The following is a 15871-nucleotide window of genomic DNA, read 5'->3' on the forward strand; positions in this document are numbered from 1 at the left end:
ACAGTGGCAACATACCTGTTTTTTGTACTAACAGAACTAGTGACCACTGTGCATTTAGCAACAGTTCACTGCCAGACCTGGAAATTCTAATATATACTTTAAAGTATATATTAAAAGTTCCTTTGAAAAGTCTTTTCATTAAATCTTTTAGAGGTATTAATTCTGTCAAGAAAAAAAATACTGTCCTTGTGAATAGATGACCAGTGGCAACATACCTGTTTTTTGTACTAACAGAACTAGTGACCACTGTGCATTTAGCAACAGTTCACTGCCAGACCTGGAAATTCTAATATATACTTTAAAGTATATATTAAAAGTTCCTTTGAAAAGTCTTTTCATTAAATCTTTTAGAGGTATTAATTCTGTCAAGAAAAAAAATACTGTCCTTGTGAATAGATGACCTTTACAGTTTTAAGCTAGTTGAGTTTATATTCCGTTAATAAAACTGATGATAAAATAAAAATTGGCTCTTTCTGAATTTAGTTTGGTTCATGTTTCAGTTTTATGGTACAAATGGAAAGGCTTTAGGTTTTGTGTTCCATAATGGTGACCTCTTGTGGTATGAGTGTGTCAGTATTTCTGTAATTACAGCTTTCTGTAATACATTCTATAGGAACTTGTACTTACATGTAATTTTTTATGAGCAGATAACTTAATAACTTAGTGAAATGATTTATAATCTTTTCTGGTTAGTTATTAATATGCAGGTCTCATGATGAATGCACGTGAAGAAAGAAGCATTTTGGGCTTTGCATTCTGATAATACTCTTGTGTGTCCATACTGTGTCTTTTAGTGACCAGATGAAAAACCCTGGCACAAATTCGTCACAGCCAAGGAGTTCAGGCTGGAAGAGAAGAGTAACAGGTATTTCATTAAAAAATATTAAATGCAGACCAATAGAAAGGATCTAATTTATGTGATTTGAAGATCTTTTATTATTCACTGAATTCTGGTTTTCTAGATATATTGCGGGTTTTTTACTGTTGTTGTTTTGTAATCTGGCATAATTGTACAGAATCTAATAAAGTTATGCCAGGCTCTGTTATCTGAAGACACAGATTCTGGATTGCCATGTGGGGATGCATTTTGCTGATTGTACATAACATATTTTAGTTAATATTTCCTTGTAGGTGGCACATTTCATACATCACCAGTGCATATTTGAGAGTTTGGTATGGAAACTTGAATTTCTCCCGTGTTATTATTATGCTTTATTACGATGTTTCTAGAACTGAGAAGTTGCATCATTCTGGCAAAGGCTGCAATGTGCTCTGCTGTCATTTCCTTCAGAGGAGCTGAGAGTATTTACCATGCCATGGGAATTAGTATTCTGTGGGGCTACATTTTCTCTGCTTATAAGCCTTTTAATTTATTTCTGCTATTTTGTTGGTGTTATTGAAAAAAATCATGTGTGTTGTTAGGATTGTTTGGTTTTATATCTACTTTTCTTAACATTCTGTGGCTTCCTTAGTTTGTGCATGCTTCAGCTTTAATCCCAGCATAAACAGTGGGTTAGCAGTAGGAATTCTCTCTCATTTCTTCCCTGTAGTGGGGTCCTGAGTGGAGTGTTCATTTAGAGATTATTTCTGTTTTCTGATATGATTTGTGCTTATGCTTTCACATTTTGGAGTGGAGGTAGACTGTTTTAATATTGATCTGTTCGTAGCCACTCAGTATTCAGTGGAAAGGCTAAACATCATAAGTCAGGCAGTACACGGCTTTTGAAAGCTCAGTGTTGCTAAGGCTCTTGTATTTACATGCTAAAAACAGCAACCAATAAATGTAGACTGATTAGTGATTTTTTTTTTTGACCAGAATGCAAAGCAGTGGTTAAGACCTGTGAAAAACTGAGACAACCAACTTCAACTTGCTGAATTCTTTTGCTTGAGTATTTTTGCTGTTGACGTGTGATTCGCTCAATTAAAAAGTTCAGGACAGCTGCTGCAATATTTTAAATACAGCTGCTACCCTAACTTTTCATCAGCAGCTTAAAAAAATCTACCAGGATTGAGACACATACAATTTTCCAATTTATTAATGTTGCTTTTCTTTATAATCATGTATTTTCTGTCCATTCTTATTGTTAGGATTAATATTGTTTAGTAAAAGCTGATTATCTTCTTTTTTTGCCTAATTATAGGAGATATTTGTTTAAAAAAATCATGCCATTATGACTTGCAGGTTGCTATATATCTCTGGTGAATGTAAGACAAGTGAAGCAGAAGGATACAAAAATATCTATTCTTTTTGTTCTGAACTAAAAATTAAATGACTTTGTTGATTTATTTTTTTAGTGAGAAGTTTGGTCCTATCTGCAGTGACCATCCTGAGCTAATGTATTTCTTGCTTAATAAAGTTAAGCATGTGTGTAGTTAGAGAGTCAGTCCCATCTTTCAGTTTAAGAGAGGTAGCTACAAATCAGAAAGAAAAGAAATAGTTGAGTCAATATGTGGGTTTTGTGGCAGGAAGGAGCAGTGCTAAAACTATTGTAGTGTTCTCATTTCAGCTGTGCTTTTGCATAAACCAGAGCAGAACTTTCACTTCACTGCAAATGGTGAATAGTGTTTTATTAATTAAGCAACTCATCAGTCTAAATTATTATTGTCAGTCGATTATCAAATAATTTGATCTGGAAAATAAAAATGGTCTGCAAAATAAGTAGTATTAGCTGAAGGCCAATGGCATCCTGGCCTGGATAAATAAGTAATATTAGCTGGAGGCCAATGGCATCCTGGCCTGGATCAGGAACAGTGTGGTCAGCAGGACCAGGGAGGTGATTCTGCCCCTCTACTTGGTGCTGGGGAGGCCACACCTTGAGTACTGTGCTCAGTTCTGGGCCCCTCAGCTCAGGAAGGATATTGAGGTGCTGGAGCAGGTCCAGAGTAGAGCAACGAGGCTGGTGAAGGATATTAGCTGGAGGCCAATGGCATCCTGGCCTGGATCAGGAACAGTGTGGTCAGCAGGACCAGGGAGGTGATTCTGCCCCTCTACTTGGTGCTGGGGAGGCCACACCTTGAGTACTGTGCTCAGTTCTGGGCCCCTCAGCTCAGGAAGGATATTGAGGTGCTGGAGCAGGTCCAGAGTAGAGCAACGAGGCTGGTGAAGGGACTCGAGCACAAGTGCCATGAGCAGAGGCTGAGGGAGCTGGGGGGGTTCAGCCTGGAGAAGAGGAGGCTCAGGGGTGACCTTATCACCCTCTGCAACTCCCTGACAGGAGGTTGGAGTCAGGTGGGGGTTGGTCTCTTCTCCCAGGCAACCAGCAGCAGGACAAGAGGGCACAGACTCAAGCTCTGCCAGGGGAGGTTTAGGTTGGATATTAGGAAGAGATTTTTTACAGAGAGAGTAGTCAGGCATTGGAATGTGCTGCCCAGAGAGGTGGTGGATTCACCATCCCTGGAGGTTTTCAAGCTGAGACTGGATGTGGCACTTAGTGCCATGATAGGGTTGGACTTGATGATCTTTGAGGTCTTTTCCAACCCGATTGATTCTATGATAACATCTGCTAATATGTGTATTTGCAAGCACCAACAATCTATAGCTAGTGTAATGACATGCTTGCCAGTGTGTTACTTATGAAACAGCAGCATTTGTGTACAGTCTGTTGAAATAGATGTATTTGATAGATTCATTGTGTGTAAAATATAGATAGTTAAAGTTAATACAGATCAGGAAAAGAGTGGATTTTTTTCCTCAAGAGCCAGCTTTTAAAATAGGAAGTTTTTAATTATTTCACTGTTCCAGGTAATGCTTAGTGGACAGTCATGGTTCTCAGGATGCAGACTTCTTGTTATTGGTGTTCTCATGTAGGACAGTGTGTTTTTGTGTTTGGTAATGATTGCATTAAGACTTTGTTGTCATTTAAATGCAAGAGCTGGTAGTGAACAGCAGGAGACACTCTCAGACAAATTTGTCACTTAAAAAGAAATGTATATATTCCAGTCTTTCTGGCTTCCTTCATTTTATTTAGTGGAGTTGTGTGACTTTTATTTCCCTATTAAAAACCCCAAAACAAACACAGTGCAACAAGCCACACCTTGTATTTAAAACAATAACTTTGGTTGCCTGCAAGATCAAGAGCTTAAGCTATTCTTGCACTCCAAACCTATGCCTAGATGCACCTTGTTAAGGAATTGTGCTAGTGCACACTGCCCGCTCACGGTGAGCTTCTCATCCAAATTTTTAAAAACTCTCTTTGTGAAGCAGTTGAGGTTTCTGGAAATAAACAGTGACTTTTTATCAGTTGCAGGAGATGGTTGAGGGTAGCCAAGAAAACTGGGAGTTGGTTGCCTTCAGTATTTCTGACATGTTTACTGGAGGCAAAACATCTTTCAGATACCTGTAGTTTGCTGTCCATTTCCCAAGATCATGGAATCATCAAGGTTGGAGCAGACCTCTAAAATCATCGAGTCCAACCATTAACCTGCCACTCTGTTGTAACCCCTAAACCCTAAACCATATCCTGGAGCGTCAGATCCAGACACCTCTTAAACACTTCAGGGATGGTGACTCCACCACCTCCCCGGGCAACCTCTTCCAGTGTCTGATCACTCTAACAGGGAAAACATTTTTCCTAACATCTAATCTGAATCTCCCCTGTTTCAGCTTACGACTGTTCCCTTTAGGAATGAGGGAATGCCAGATGCTGTGTGAAAAATTGTTGAGCACAATAAATAATAGAAGGCAAACATGCATTGTACAAAAAATTTAGTTGTGGTGCTCTCAAAACTAATTGCATGAAGTAGTTAGTATTCCTAATGGGATGTAGCAACTAACAAGACTATTTTCTCTAACTGACCAAAGAGTCAGTTAATCAAGCTTAGTGTAATATCATCCATGTGTACTAAGATAAAATTGTACAATCCTAGAGGACTGGCTGTAGTATGGATTGTTTTGACTCAGAATAAACTGTCATGTGGACAGAGCTGAAACATAGCAGGACACATTGATGTATAAGTAGTCATTACCTTCCAATTCAGTGATCAAATGAAACATTGATGCCAGCAAACAGAAGCTTTAGAGTACAGCTTCGCATATCAAAACATTTATCCATCTAGTTTTGTTTGAAACTTTTGGTTTTGAGGAAATGTAAACAAAAGCTTGAATAGGTAAATTAACCCATTATATAGCAAAATGTGACATTTTTAGGGTTTTTTTTCCTGACTGATGAATAAAGTATTTATTTGTGTAGAAGTTGAAACCTTCACTGAATGTTTTTGTTTTGAATGTGTTTTGAAGGCTTAGAGGATGAAACAAGAATAAATGAATGGGAAGAAGAGGAAGTCTTTTGGCATGTAAAGATTCTACCAATTCTGCGTGAACTGGAAAAAAGTGGGTATTACTGTTCTTGAAAAGGTTTGTATTTTCTGTGCTGTTCCCTGCAGGAAACATGGGACTCAGTTGTATTTACTACAACATAGTAACAGTAGTTGGAGTTTGTAAGCTTTTGTATGTTCAGTGACTTCTCAGTGTAAAACTGGCCTGGGCAGTCTAGCTGTCACCTGTCTCTAGGTGGTCCTGCCTGAGCAGGGAGGTTGGACCAGGTGACCTCCAGAGGTCCCTTCTAGCACCATCCATTCTGTGTTTCTGTAAAAAAACCCAGCTGGTTTAGATAAGATCTTGTGTGATTAAATTACCTGATTTTTGACTGTATAGCTCTGCCAGCTTAGTAGTCAGTGATGATTTAATAGTTTTAAGAATAAAGTACTGTTCAGATTCACTGCTTGAACCATAGACTGTATTGAAGGTCTAAGTTAATTCTAGAAAACGAAAGAAATCTGAACGAAAATTTTCGTTTGTGCTGACTGTGTTAGATATAACAGGACAACTGCATGAGGTTCAACAAGGCAAAGTGCTGGTCCTGCACTTGGGACACAACAACCCCAGGCAGCACTACAGGCTGGGGAGGAGTGGCTCGAGAGTTGTTCATCAGAAAGGGACTTGGGAGTGCTGGTGACAGTGGCTCAATATGAGCCAACAGTGTGCACAGGTGGCCAAAAAGGCCAATGGCATCTTGGCCTGGATCAAGAGTAGTGTGGCAGCAGGACTAGGGCAGTGATCACTCGGCACTGGTGAGGTCACACCTCAGTGCTGTGTTCAGTTTTGGGCCCCTCACTTTAAAAAGGATATTGAGGCACTGGAGTGAGTCCAGCCAAGGGCAACGAGGCTCAGAAAATGTCTAGAACACATGTCCTGTGAGGAAGGGCTGAGGGAGTTGGATTTGTTTAGCCTTGAGAAGAGGCTCATGGCTCTCTACAACTCCCTGACAGGGGTTATAGAGAGGTGAGGGATGGTCTCTCCTGCCATGTCTGCATGGGCCTTGATGGTTCTATGACCCAGGAGTAATGTGTGTAATGACCCAGGAGACTGAAGCAAAATTGAGTAAATTAAGTATGGCTTGAAAGATTAAACTCTGATCTCCATTTTAACATTTCACTCAAAAGTTTGCTCAGTTGCCTTGTGTAGCCACTCTATTTATTTGAGTTGTGGGAATATAGAAAGTAGATTTGTTTTTACAAGTGGTTCTGTTTTACAGAATCTTTTGCAGTGTTCATTATAGCATGGTACAGATCAGAAAGTTTTTTTGGCATAGTTTTGCAGGTGTTGATGAGTATAGAACACCTGTACAGTACTAAGTGATGCCCAAAATATATAATTATTTCTAAAAGACAGGATTCTCATTCCCACGTCTCTCACTGATGTGTGGAAAAACAGCAACCCAGAAATTTGAAAACATCTGTGCGACTCCATTTTCCTTTCTTAATGCCAAGATTCTCAAATGTGAGCCACTGAGTTAGTGTTTTGCACAGTGAGATGCTCTTTATTGGTAAGCAAAATAATATTTAGAGGTAAAATCTAATCATGTCTTTCCCTTGTCATGAATGTAGCTAAGGCAAATCAATTTTCATGCCCCCTTTTCTCAGTCTTTTCTTGATTTGGTTAGTGTGTTGGGGTTTTTTTAGCTTTTTTGAAAACTTGATCATGGCTTAGTATTTCTAATAATGGATGACATTACATGATGGTACTTTCTTACCATCTGACTGAATGTAGTACTACAAAACTCTTAAAAGTTCAATTTTGCTGCTTCTTGAATATTCACAGAAATTGTAACTGAACTGCTTCATTGCCTCCTGTAGCCACGTGATATATTGCTTTCTTTAGGCTGTTTACTGTACAATTACAGTTTTTCATATCAATATCAAAATGAATATTAGAATTCTGTAATTTCAATATTTTGAGTGGGTCTGTTGGTAATTTAATATGTTTTAATTTCATGTGCAGCCATTTGCTTCAAACCTTTCAGCTAGTTCCCTGTACATGCACTTAGGTCACATTTAGTTTTTCATATGTTAATAGAAAAGCCTTTTTCTTCCTCTTTCTACATCAAAAATATTTGAAGAAAACTTTCCATTCAAAACCAAAACTGAAGTTTAACCAGAAAATTACTGTCTAAAATCATCTGAATATGATGTGTTTGTGATGATTGTTACATGACAAAAACTAATAGAACCCCAAAGTCTCTTTTTCGAGAGGAACAAATAATTTATTTGGTTTCATTCCAGTACTGAGGAGAAGCTTCAAAAATGCCCCATGGGATGAGTGATGGAGAATTGTTGTTGTTTTTAATTTTGATGAAATGGAGTGCAAGACCTTTGAGTTTTGGTTCCTTGCCACTCCTGTTTCACAGCTTACTGGAGCAGAGCATTTAGAGTCATGCTAAATTCTGTTACATTTTCTATCATGATGGGAATAGGAATGGAATAGTCATTGCTGTTCCTTGAGTGTGATGATTGCAAATTGAAAGCTTCCAAGCACTTCTCAGCGTGAGACTACCTACAGGTCTGGGGCCTCAGACATGTTTTGTGTTGTAATTTCCTGTCCATACATATTTCATCACAAGTGCTTTGCCTCCTTAAATATAACTCTGTTGCAGCTCTGAGGTACATCCTGAGCAAATGCAGAGTTTATACAGGCAGTTTAAGTTGGTTTTTGTGGTGCTTTAGCAGTGTCACCTTATAGACAAAAGCAAATGTAGGAAAAGGAAAAAATCTCACTGTTGAATTTTAAAAATCAACCAGACTTTTCATTTTCTCTCTAAAGTAAACATGATTCCATTTTGTTGAGATGCAGTTTTGGTAATAATTTACTCTTAAGTTTTTGGGTTTTTTTTAGTATTTTAAATAGAGTCTGTGAGGCATTCAGGTGAGGAGGTAGATGACTTTTCTGTCAACAGGCCAACATTCCACTCAACTATATCTTGCTCCTCTACTATACATTGGAGAGCTCTAACAAGTTTTTACATGGAGTTGTTTTTAACCCCAGGAAGGTTTGATATATAAGGTTATGTATATGGGGAGAAAAATGTTCCTAAACTATCTGTTTTTCACACGTAATGTTTGGTGGAGCACTTTAAAGAATATATCCAGAGACACAGTTTCCTGTTAAACATTTAGTCAATCTGATTATTGAGCATTAAAGGTGAGTTTTATTACAGCTTTAGGTATTATTTTGGCTCTGTGATTTCTTGCCTTGAGTCTCCCCTTTTTGAAAGAGCAGAATAAAACTGTTTCTGAAGATCACATTATCATTTTAAGAGATTAATTTAGTGCCTTATTTTTGTTGTTGTACAACCCATTCTTTATTTTGTTCTCCTATGTCTCTATCTATTGAGATGCTCTGGATAAGGTGGCACTGATAATTATCTTTTATTTTTCTCTCCCTTCCCACACCCTTCAAGTAGAAGACAATATAGAAAATCTTTGTCTGGCTTGTACCAAGCTCTATCAAGCATTGAATGAAGGAAATATGCTTGGAAAAAGATGTAAAAGAAGAAATGTGCTTCTGAAGACATTATATAAACTTGTAGACATTGATTCAGATCCACTTTGCCTGAAGCTGGCAAAGATTATTCTGGCTGTAAGTGTTTTGAAATGCTGTTTGGTAGAATGTGAAGCTCAGAATAGTGAATTACAACTTGAATTTAATTTTTCACTTCATGCTTTTAAACTGTGTCTAAACTAACCCTTTTCTAAGTACAGTTTACTACCAGAGAGATAAAAGTTTCCCATTCTTTCTGTCTGAGGGAAGAAGGAGGGACACCAAATAGGACAACTGGCATATGGTGGCAGGAATATTGTATCGACTTGAAAAAGAGACAGTGTCCTAAGCTGGGATACACATGCTGGGATTTAAACAAAACAATAATTATAAAATTTTCATGTGGAAATGAAGCTTAGTTTTTGAATAATATCTTGACTTTATTAAACATCTTTATCTGAAAATGCCAAAACAGGTTTGTTAGTTGGTTTTTTTTGAAAGTACTTTTAGTTAATCTGTTTCTTTAGTATTTCTGGTTAAAACTCTCAATTAAGTTTGTGCTTTTGAACCTCTTGGTTCATGTTCTGCTAAGTACATATGGTCAGTGACTGATGAAAGGATGCCAGCTAGCCTTGTGTTGTAGTCATCTTAGCAATTTGTCTGTGTGTGTTGGGGGAGGCTTGTGTTCCCCTTTAAGGCAGTGAGTTATTTCAATCAGAATATAGAGTTGTGTCTTCAGATACTACGTAGATGTTAAGTGGTGCTTATTAAAAAAAAGTTCTGTCTCTAACAGAATATCTCTAATATTTTTCCATGGAGTGTTTCAAAAATCATGGACAGAAAAGAAATTGCCCTTGAAGTGCAGAGAAAGAAGAGATGTGTCATTGTATTTTTACCACTTCCCTTTCATAGTCTCTCTGTGACCATTAGTACATCATAAGATCTTGTTTTCTGATATCTGAGAATAACTTTCTTTATGACATACACTGTTGTACTGTAGTTTTTTGTGGTACAGCCAGAGATGCCAAACCAGTGATTTCTGTACAGAATTTCTCTGTAAGAGTGAACTGGAGAGAAGAACTGTAAGTTCTTGATATACTACCTGCAGAAAAGCTTCTATACTTAGTAGAGTAGAAGTTTATATATCCTCTGTCTTTAAGTTGGTCAGCACAATTTGCTAAATAGAGCTTAAACTATATGTGTTTGAGAGACCTTTAATTCTGCAAACTTTTTCAGTTTGGTTTAGTGTATTGCTAGGGTTTCAGCTGGGATTTAATATTTCTGTGAGAATATGAGTTTGCCATGGTCTCTGAACTTGTAGAATGTTATGGTGCATTTTTCTATGTAGATTTTCATTGTGATTTTTATGTCTTTCTTTGCAGATGAAAGTGGATGGAAAAAATCTTCTGAGTGCTTGCAAACTAGCATTTAAAATTTGCAGGAATGAAAAAAACGATTGCATCATTCAAAATGATAGATTGCTGGGTATGTATTCTGTTCTTGTCTCAAAGTTAGATGTTGGAATTCAGCAGTTAGATTGTTCATATTTCAAGAAACATTCTCAGAGTTAACTTAGTCACTTAGACTAAAAATTGCCTGCAAGGTCAAAATGTTGGTTGTTCTGGTCCAGTAATCTGTGTCTAACTGATGAGGGTGACAGGGGATGCTGTGTAGGGAGAGCATGGAAACCAACGTGTTCTCTGTCATCTGTTTCCCCTGTGCAAACCCAGCATCCAGACATCTGTATGGACACTGGATGGTGCATCCCTGCCTAGCCCTTTTTTTCTATGTTTATAGATCTTTTGTTCATTAATTTAACTAATTCCTTTTTGCACTTTCTGGTTCTGTCTGCCTCTGCGATCTCATAGAGCAACAAGTTCCAGAAGTTCTCTGTCTACTGTTTTAAACCTGTGTCCTTTTCATTATCCTCCTGCTTGTAGTTTTGCAGGATTTTTATGAGTTTCTCCAGTCAGCTTACCTTTCACCTTCATGATTTTTTTAAACCACAGTCATATCACATATCTCTGCCTTCTCCTTTTTCAGACTGAGGCATCTCAGCCTTTTAGCTCTCTCGTTGAAAGGATATAGTGTCACTCAGTTGTTTTATAAACCCTTCTCTGTACTTTCTCAATCTCCAGTAGATCCTTCTTGAGATTTTCAGAACAAAACTGTTTGTAGAAGTCAAGCTGTGTCTGCATCAAATGGTTTAGAAATGAAATAATGCTGACTGTGTTGTTGGCCATCATTGTTGGAGAGTCTTGAGAACAATCATTGGCTTTTTTGTAACTGCTGCTGCACATTGAACCAGTGATTTTGGAGAATCCTCAGTAATGGCTCTAAGATCTCTATTGTGATTGTAACTGTGTTTGTCATGCACACACACCCCCTGCAGATATGAGAAATAGGAAGAAAAGGACAGTGCATGAATTTTGCTCGGTATTGACTGGTAGTCATTCCTTTCATTAAAATTCAGTGTGTTGTATTAATGTAGGCCTTGATCTTGCAAACCTTTATTGCATGTAAGTTAAGGCATAAGTGTATATCTGCTTAAATAGATGAGAGTATTCAAGGTCTTAAAGTTTAGTACACAATTGTCAGAAATAAAGACAAGATAAACCTTTCTGGTAGTGAGGAAAGGACTCAGAGAAAAGAGAACAGTTCAGGTTGCTCAATTGACTTTAGATACTGAAAACTACAGTTTGTAGAGATTAGCATCATAGAGAGCATCTGGATAAGTCAAGTGGCTATGTCTGCCCAAGCACTGGGTTTTTTGCTCTCATTTCCATCTTAATTCACTTTTCTTTCACTTGCTCTTCTTCCCCTGTATTTTAAAAACTAGTGAAGAAAAGAATATTCTTGGTAGGAGGTTGGTTGTGTATTCACTCTTTATGTTTTGGACCCACCTTACCCAGGCCAAAGGCATAAACCTGGTTTATCATCATAATGGCCTGGATCCCTGTTGCAGTCACTGAGCTACAGATTCAGTTTCTTTTTCCTTCTCTGGCCCTGTGAACTATTTGTGTGCAGTGGAGCAGCTCCAATAGAAGAAATAGATTAATTGTTCATCCCAAAATAGACAACTACTGTTCAAGACCCTGTTTGTTACTGAGTGGAGCAGGAACCTGAGCCTGATTTCTCACATTGCCACAACCCAAGTGATTTAGTTGGTAAGGGTGAGAGTTTGGGCAAGAGCCTAGAGTGTGTGTACTTCATTTGTATACACTCATATACTTGGATAGAGTTTCAACTTGAGATAAGAGAGAAAAAACCTTAAAAATCCCTTCAGTTTGATGATATAGGGAGGTGTTTTTGTTCAATTGGAACTGGATGGAACATAGGGAGCAGAAATATGTGTCTGTATCAATCAGTTACTAGAAAGGCAAAGGTATAAAATTGGCTAGGTTTGCTTATTTGTTTAAGATAGCTCCACCAAGTTCAGAATGTCTCAGTCTGACTGTGAAAGATACATTGGACTTGTGCTAACAACTTTTAGTTTTAACATTTCAACTCTCTGAGAGTCATAGTGTAAAGCAAAACTTTCACAGTAACTTTACCTACATAAAAAGTAAATCTAAAACAGCTACGAGCTGACTTCAAATCTGGGATTTGAATTAGGCCCCTGTGCTTTTTAGAGCTCCATGGTTGAAGACATTTGATTTTTAAGGAAGTAGTGGGAATAAACCTCTTCAGAATGTGTCAAATCTAGTGCACAAAATTCCAGGCACACACAATCACTTTTGCAAATCTTGACTGAGGATTTCAGTGACTACTGCTGTGTTTACAACTGATGCTGGTTCTTGAAGCCTAGGAGAACAAAGGTCAGGCCCATTCTCTTATTCATCAATAATTGTTTCTTGGTTTCAATCCAAACACCCAGTTTTTCTAGTCCACTTATTAGAAATGTAAGAGTTCAATCTGAGGGGTTTTTACCAACTGTTAATCTCTTCAATGACTGGACTGTATCAAATATAAATGCTAATATTAGACTTTCTGAACAATGATTTTCCTTTTAGATTGTTTGTTGGAGGTTCTGAGAACTGAAGATCTACAAAAAAACAATGAAGCTCTCCTGTATTGCATGGGAGCTGTAAAATTCATGTCTGGAAATGCAGTACTCCTTAATGAAATGGTCAACAAAGGAGCTGTTGAAATGTTGCTGCAGTTAATGAAGCAGATTAATAACATAAAAGAGAGTGACACATATTTCTCCAACTTGAGCCACTTTTTAGTCCAGGTTAGCATTTAATTTTTATTTCTAAAAGTAAGCACTTCAAGGGCAAATTAAAAATTTAGTTAGAGGAGATAAGGTAAACCCTGTGTGCTATGGACAGAGTTGTACCTGTGTTTCAATAGACTTCTGCCTAAGAAGTTTAATGAAGTTGTTTGGGACCTAAATTTAATTAACACAGATATTTGTATGTAGTCAATTTTAAAGGCTTTAGAAATTCTGAAGTTAATAGATATATTTTTAGATAGCTAATAAACCAGTTTCTCAGTTTTACTTTGTGGTGCTGACAGTGTTCTGAATATTGTAGTAAACAGATAAAAATGTGTTCCCTGTTTAAATTCAGTACTCTAGGAAATTACAAAGAGCTTTTTATTACAAGACTAATGCATTTTTAAAATTGCATAGGAAAATCTAGCTATGTTTCTTTGACAAAGTGTTTTTGAAGGACTGAAACGTAAGGAAGAAGTAGTTGCAAAAGCAAACACTTTGTCAATCTTTTGAAGGCAGCAGGCTCAAAACTGGCTTTTCACATATGAAGCACCTTGATGAATGGTGGCTATGAAAACTAATCCTTTGTCCTAAAACTGTTTAAACCTTAGTGTTTTAGAAGCGCTGTGGGGTTTTTGTATTTATCAAGGATTTGCTAGGTGGATTCCTGGCGTTTATCTTGGGAGTCATTGATGTAATGATTAGCAAATGATGTAACGGTAAACTTCTGGGAACTTCATAGGAAAACATATTGAACAATTTTCTGAGGTAGTGTTTGCACTGAGTTTGTCTACTAATTATGGCAGATTTATTTAATTCTCTTCTAACTTACAACCAAGGGACTTTATACTTACTGAAATTATCTGAGAAAACAGATAGCTTACATCATCACCTTACTATTACTGGGTTTTGTCTGGGTTTTTTTAGTGGTGGTGTGAGGTATGTCTCTCCAGAATAGTGTGTGTAATCTTAAAACAAAACATAAGCAGATTGGGTGATGCTGTGAAGCACTGAATGAAATGATATGGCTTAATACTTAGAAAGCTCCAAAGTGACAAAGTGCTACAGACTGGGAGAATATATGATGAAACTGGAAATTTTATGCTTGTCATGTTCCTATTTCTTTCCTATCTGGTCCTGTGATCATTAAGTTTCTGTATAAACCACAAAATTCTATTTTATACACATGTGTCTTTAGAATTGGGCATTTTAACTTTCTTGTGGCTCTATGAATTCCCCAAACAGTTCTTACAACTCATACCTTATGTTTCTATGCAAAAACTGTGTATGGGATTTCCAAGCCTTCTTTTTCCAGAGAAGATGTACAAATTTAAGGTCTGCACATAGTCAAGATTTTAATGATCATATTTTTCTTGTGTGCTGCTGGTTAGACTTTGTAAGTCCTGGTAGTGCTGCAGTGCCCTGGTTGTGGTTTAACCCAAGCCAGCAACAGAGCTCCAGGCAGCCACTTGCTCACTCCTCCACCAGCAGGATGGGGGAGAGCATCAGAAGGATAAAAGCTTGAGAACTCATGAGTTGAGATAAAGACAGTTTAATAGGGAAAGCAAAGGCCACACACACAAGCAAAGCAAAACAAGGAATTAATTCACTGCTTCCCATGGGCAGGAGGTGTTCAGCACCTCCAGGAGAGCAGGGCCCCAGCACAAGTAATGGTTCCTTGGGAAGACAAATGCCATCAGTCCAAATGTCTTCCCCTTCCTCCTTTTTTCCTCCCACTTTGTGTACTGCGCATGATGTCATATGGTATGGAATATCCTTTGGTCAGTTTGGGGCACCTGTCCCAGCTGTGTCTCCTCCCAATCTCCCATGCACCCCCAACTTCCTTGCCAGTGTGGCAGCATGGGAAGCAGCAAAGGCCTTGGCTCTGTGTGAGCTCTGCTCAGCAATAACAAAAACATCCCTGCATTATCAACTCTGTGTTCTGCACAAATCCAAAACACAGCCCCATACTAGCCACTGTGAAGAAAGTTAGCTTTGCCCCAGCTAAAACCCCCACAGCCACCTTAGGCAATCAGTTTAGGTAGGAAAAAACCCTATTGAGGAGGGGCTGAGGGTCCAAAATATATTCTGTTCTCAGTGTTATTTGCAAGATTATACAGGCTTAAAACACCTAAAGTCTAAGTAAAGTAAGCTTAGATGAAAAAGTAGAGTGATGCCTCACATACAGAAGCTGTGTGGCCATTTCAGTGAGTGGATGTTTAGGCTGTATTTTTGATAGGCATCTTAAAACCTAAATTAGAGACATGTATCCTGTATCTTTTTTCATGTCTATGTAGTTCAAAACTGTTTATCCTTCTGAGCGCAAGAAGGGGATGGTTAAAATCAAAGCTTGTTACTTATTGACATTTGTTGGCTGCTGTTGGTGTTAGTCATATAATACATGTAATGGGAATCTTGGTGAGTAGAAAGTGATGCAAATTTATGTTAGATAGATATAAAAAGTTTTTGCCAGTTGGGGCATTTAAAAATAACAAATGATGTCTGTGTAATGAAACTAAGGAATCAGTTTATTTTCAGTATTTTGACTAGCTGATTGAACTTCCCCACAACTTTGCAGGAATGTTTTTTTTCAATTTTTTTTGCATGTGAATACATTTAGTCTTTTAAATCCAGGGTTAATTTTGCAAATGTGTGAAAGGAAGTTGTTAAATTTTACACTTTTTTTTTTTTTAGTCTCTCATTATCTCTGCAGTTCTCAGTACAACTGGAAGTGTAGCAAAACTACTTTGTGCAGTTTGAATAGTCTGACTGTTTCTAAGAAGGCCTTGAGTGTTTTGTGGAGAAGTCAATATTGGCAACAGTCTCTTCCTGAGGTTGCT

General features: G+C 37.7%; 1 protein-coding gene across 1 annotated transcript in view; it reads left to right on the forward strand.

Annotated features, from left to right (window-relative positions):
- Positions 1 to 15871, forward strand: part of ARMC2 (armadillo repeat containing 2) — a 61393-nt gene that overhangs the window by 16516 nt on the left and 29006 nt on the right. The window contains exons 6-10 of the mRNA XM_009072024.1: positions 795 to 865; positions 5237 to 5329; positions 8736 to 8914; positions 10198 to 10300; positions 12829 to 13049. Of these exons, the coding sequence (XP_009070272.1) occupies positions 795 to 865; positions 5237 to 5329; positions 8736 to 8914; positions 10198 to 10300; positions 12829 to 13049 (667 nt within the window). The remainder of the gene's footprint in view (positions 1 to 794; positions 866 to 5236; positions 5330 to 8735; positions 8915 to 10197; positions 10301 to 12828; positions 13050 to 15871) is intronic.

The sequence above is a fragment of the Acanthisitta chloris genome, unplaced genomic scaffold (genome assembly GCF_000695815.1).
Source record: "Acanthisitta chloris isolate BGI_N310 unplaced genomic scaffold, ASM69581v1 scaffold33143, whole genome shotgun sequence".
In the NCBI taxonomy this organism is placed as follows: Eukaryota; Metazoa; Chordata; class Aves; order Passeriformes; family Acanthisittidae; genus Acanthisitta; species Acanthisitta chloris.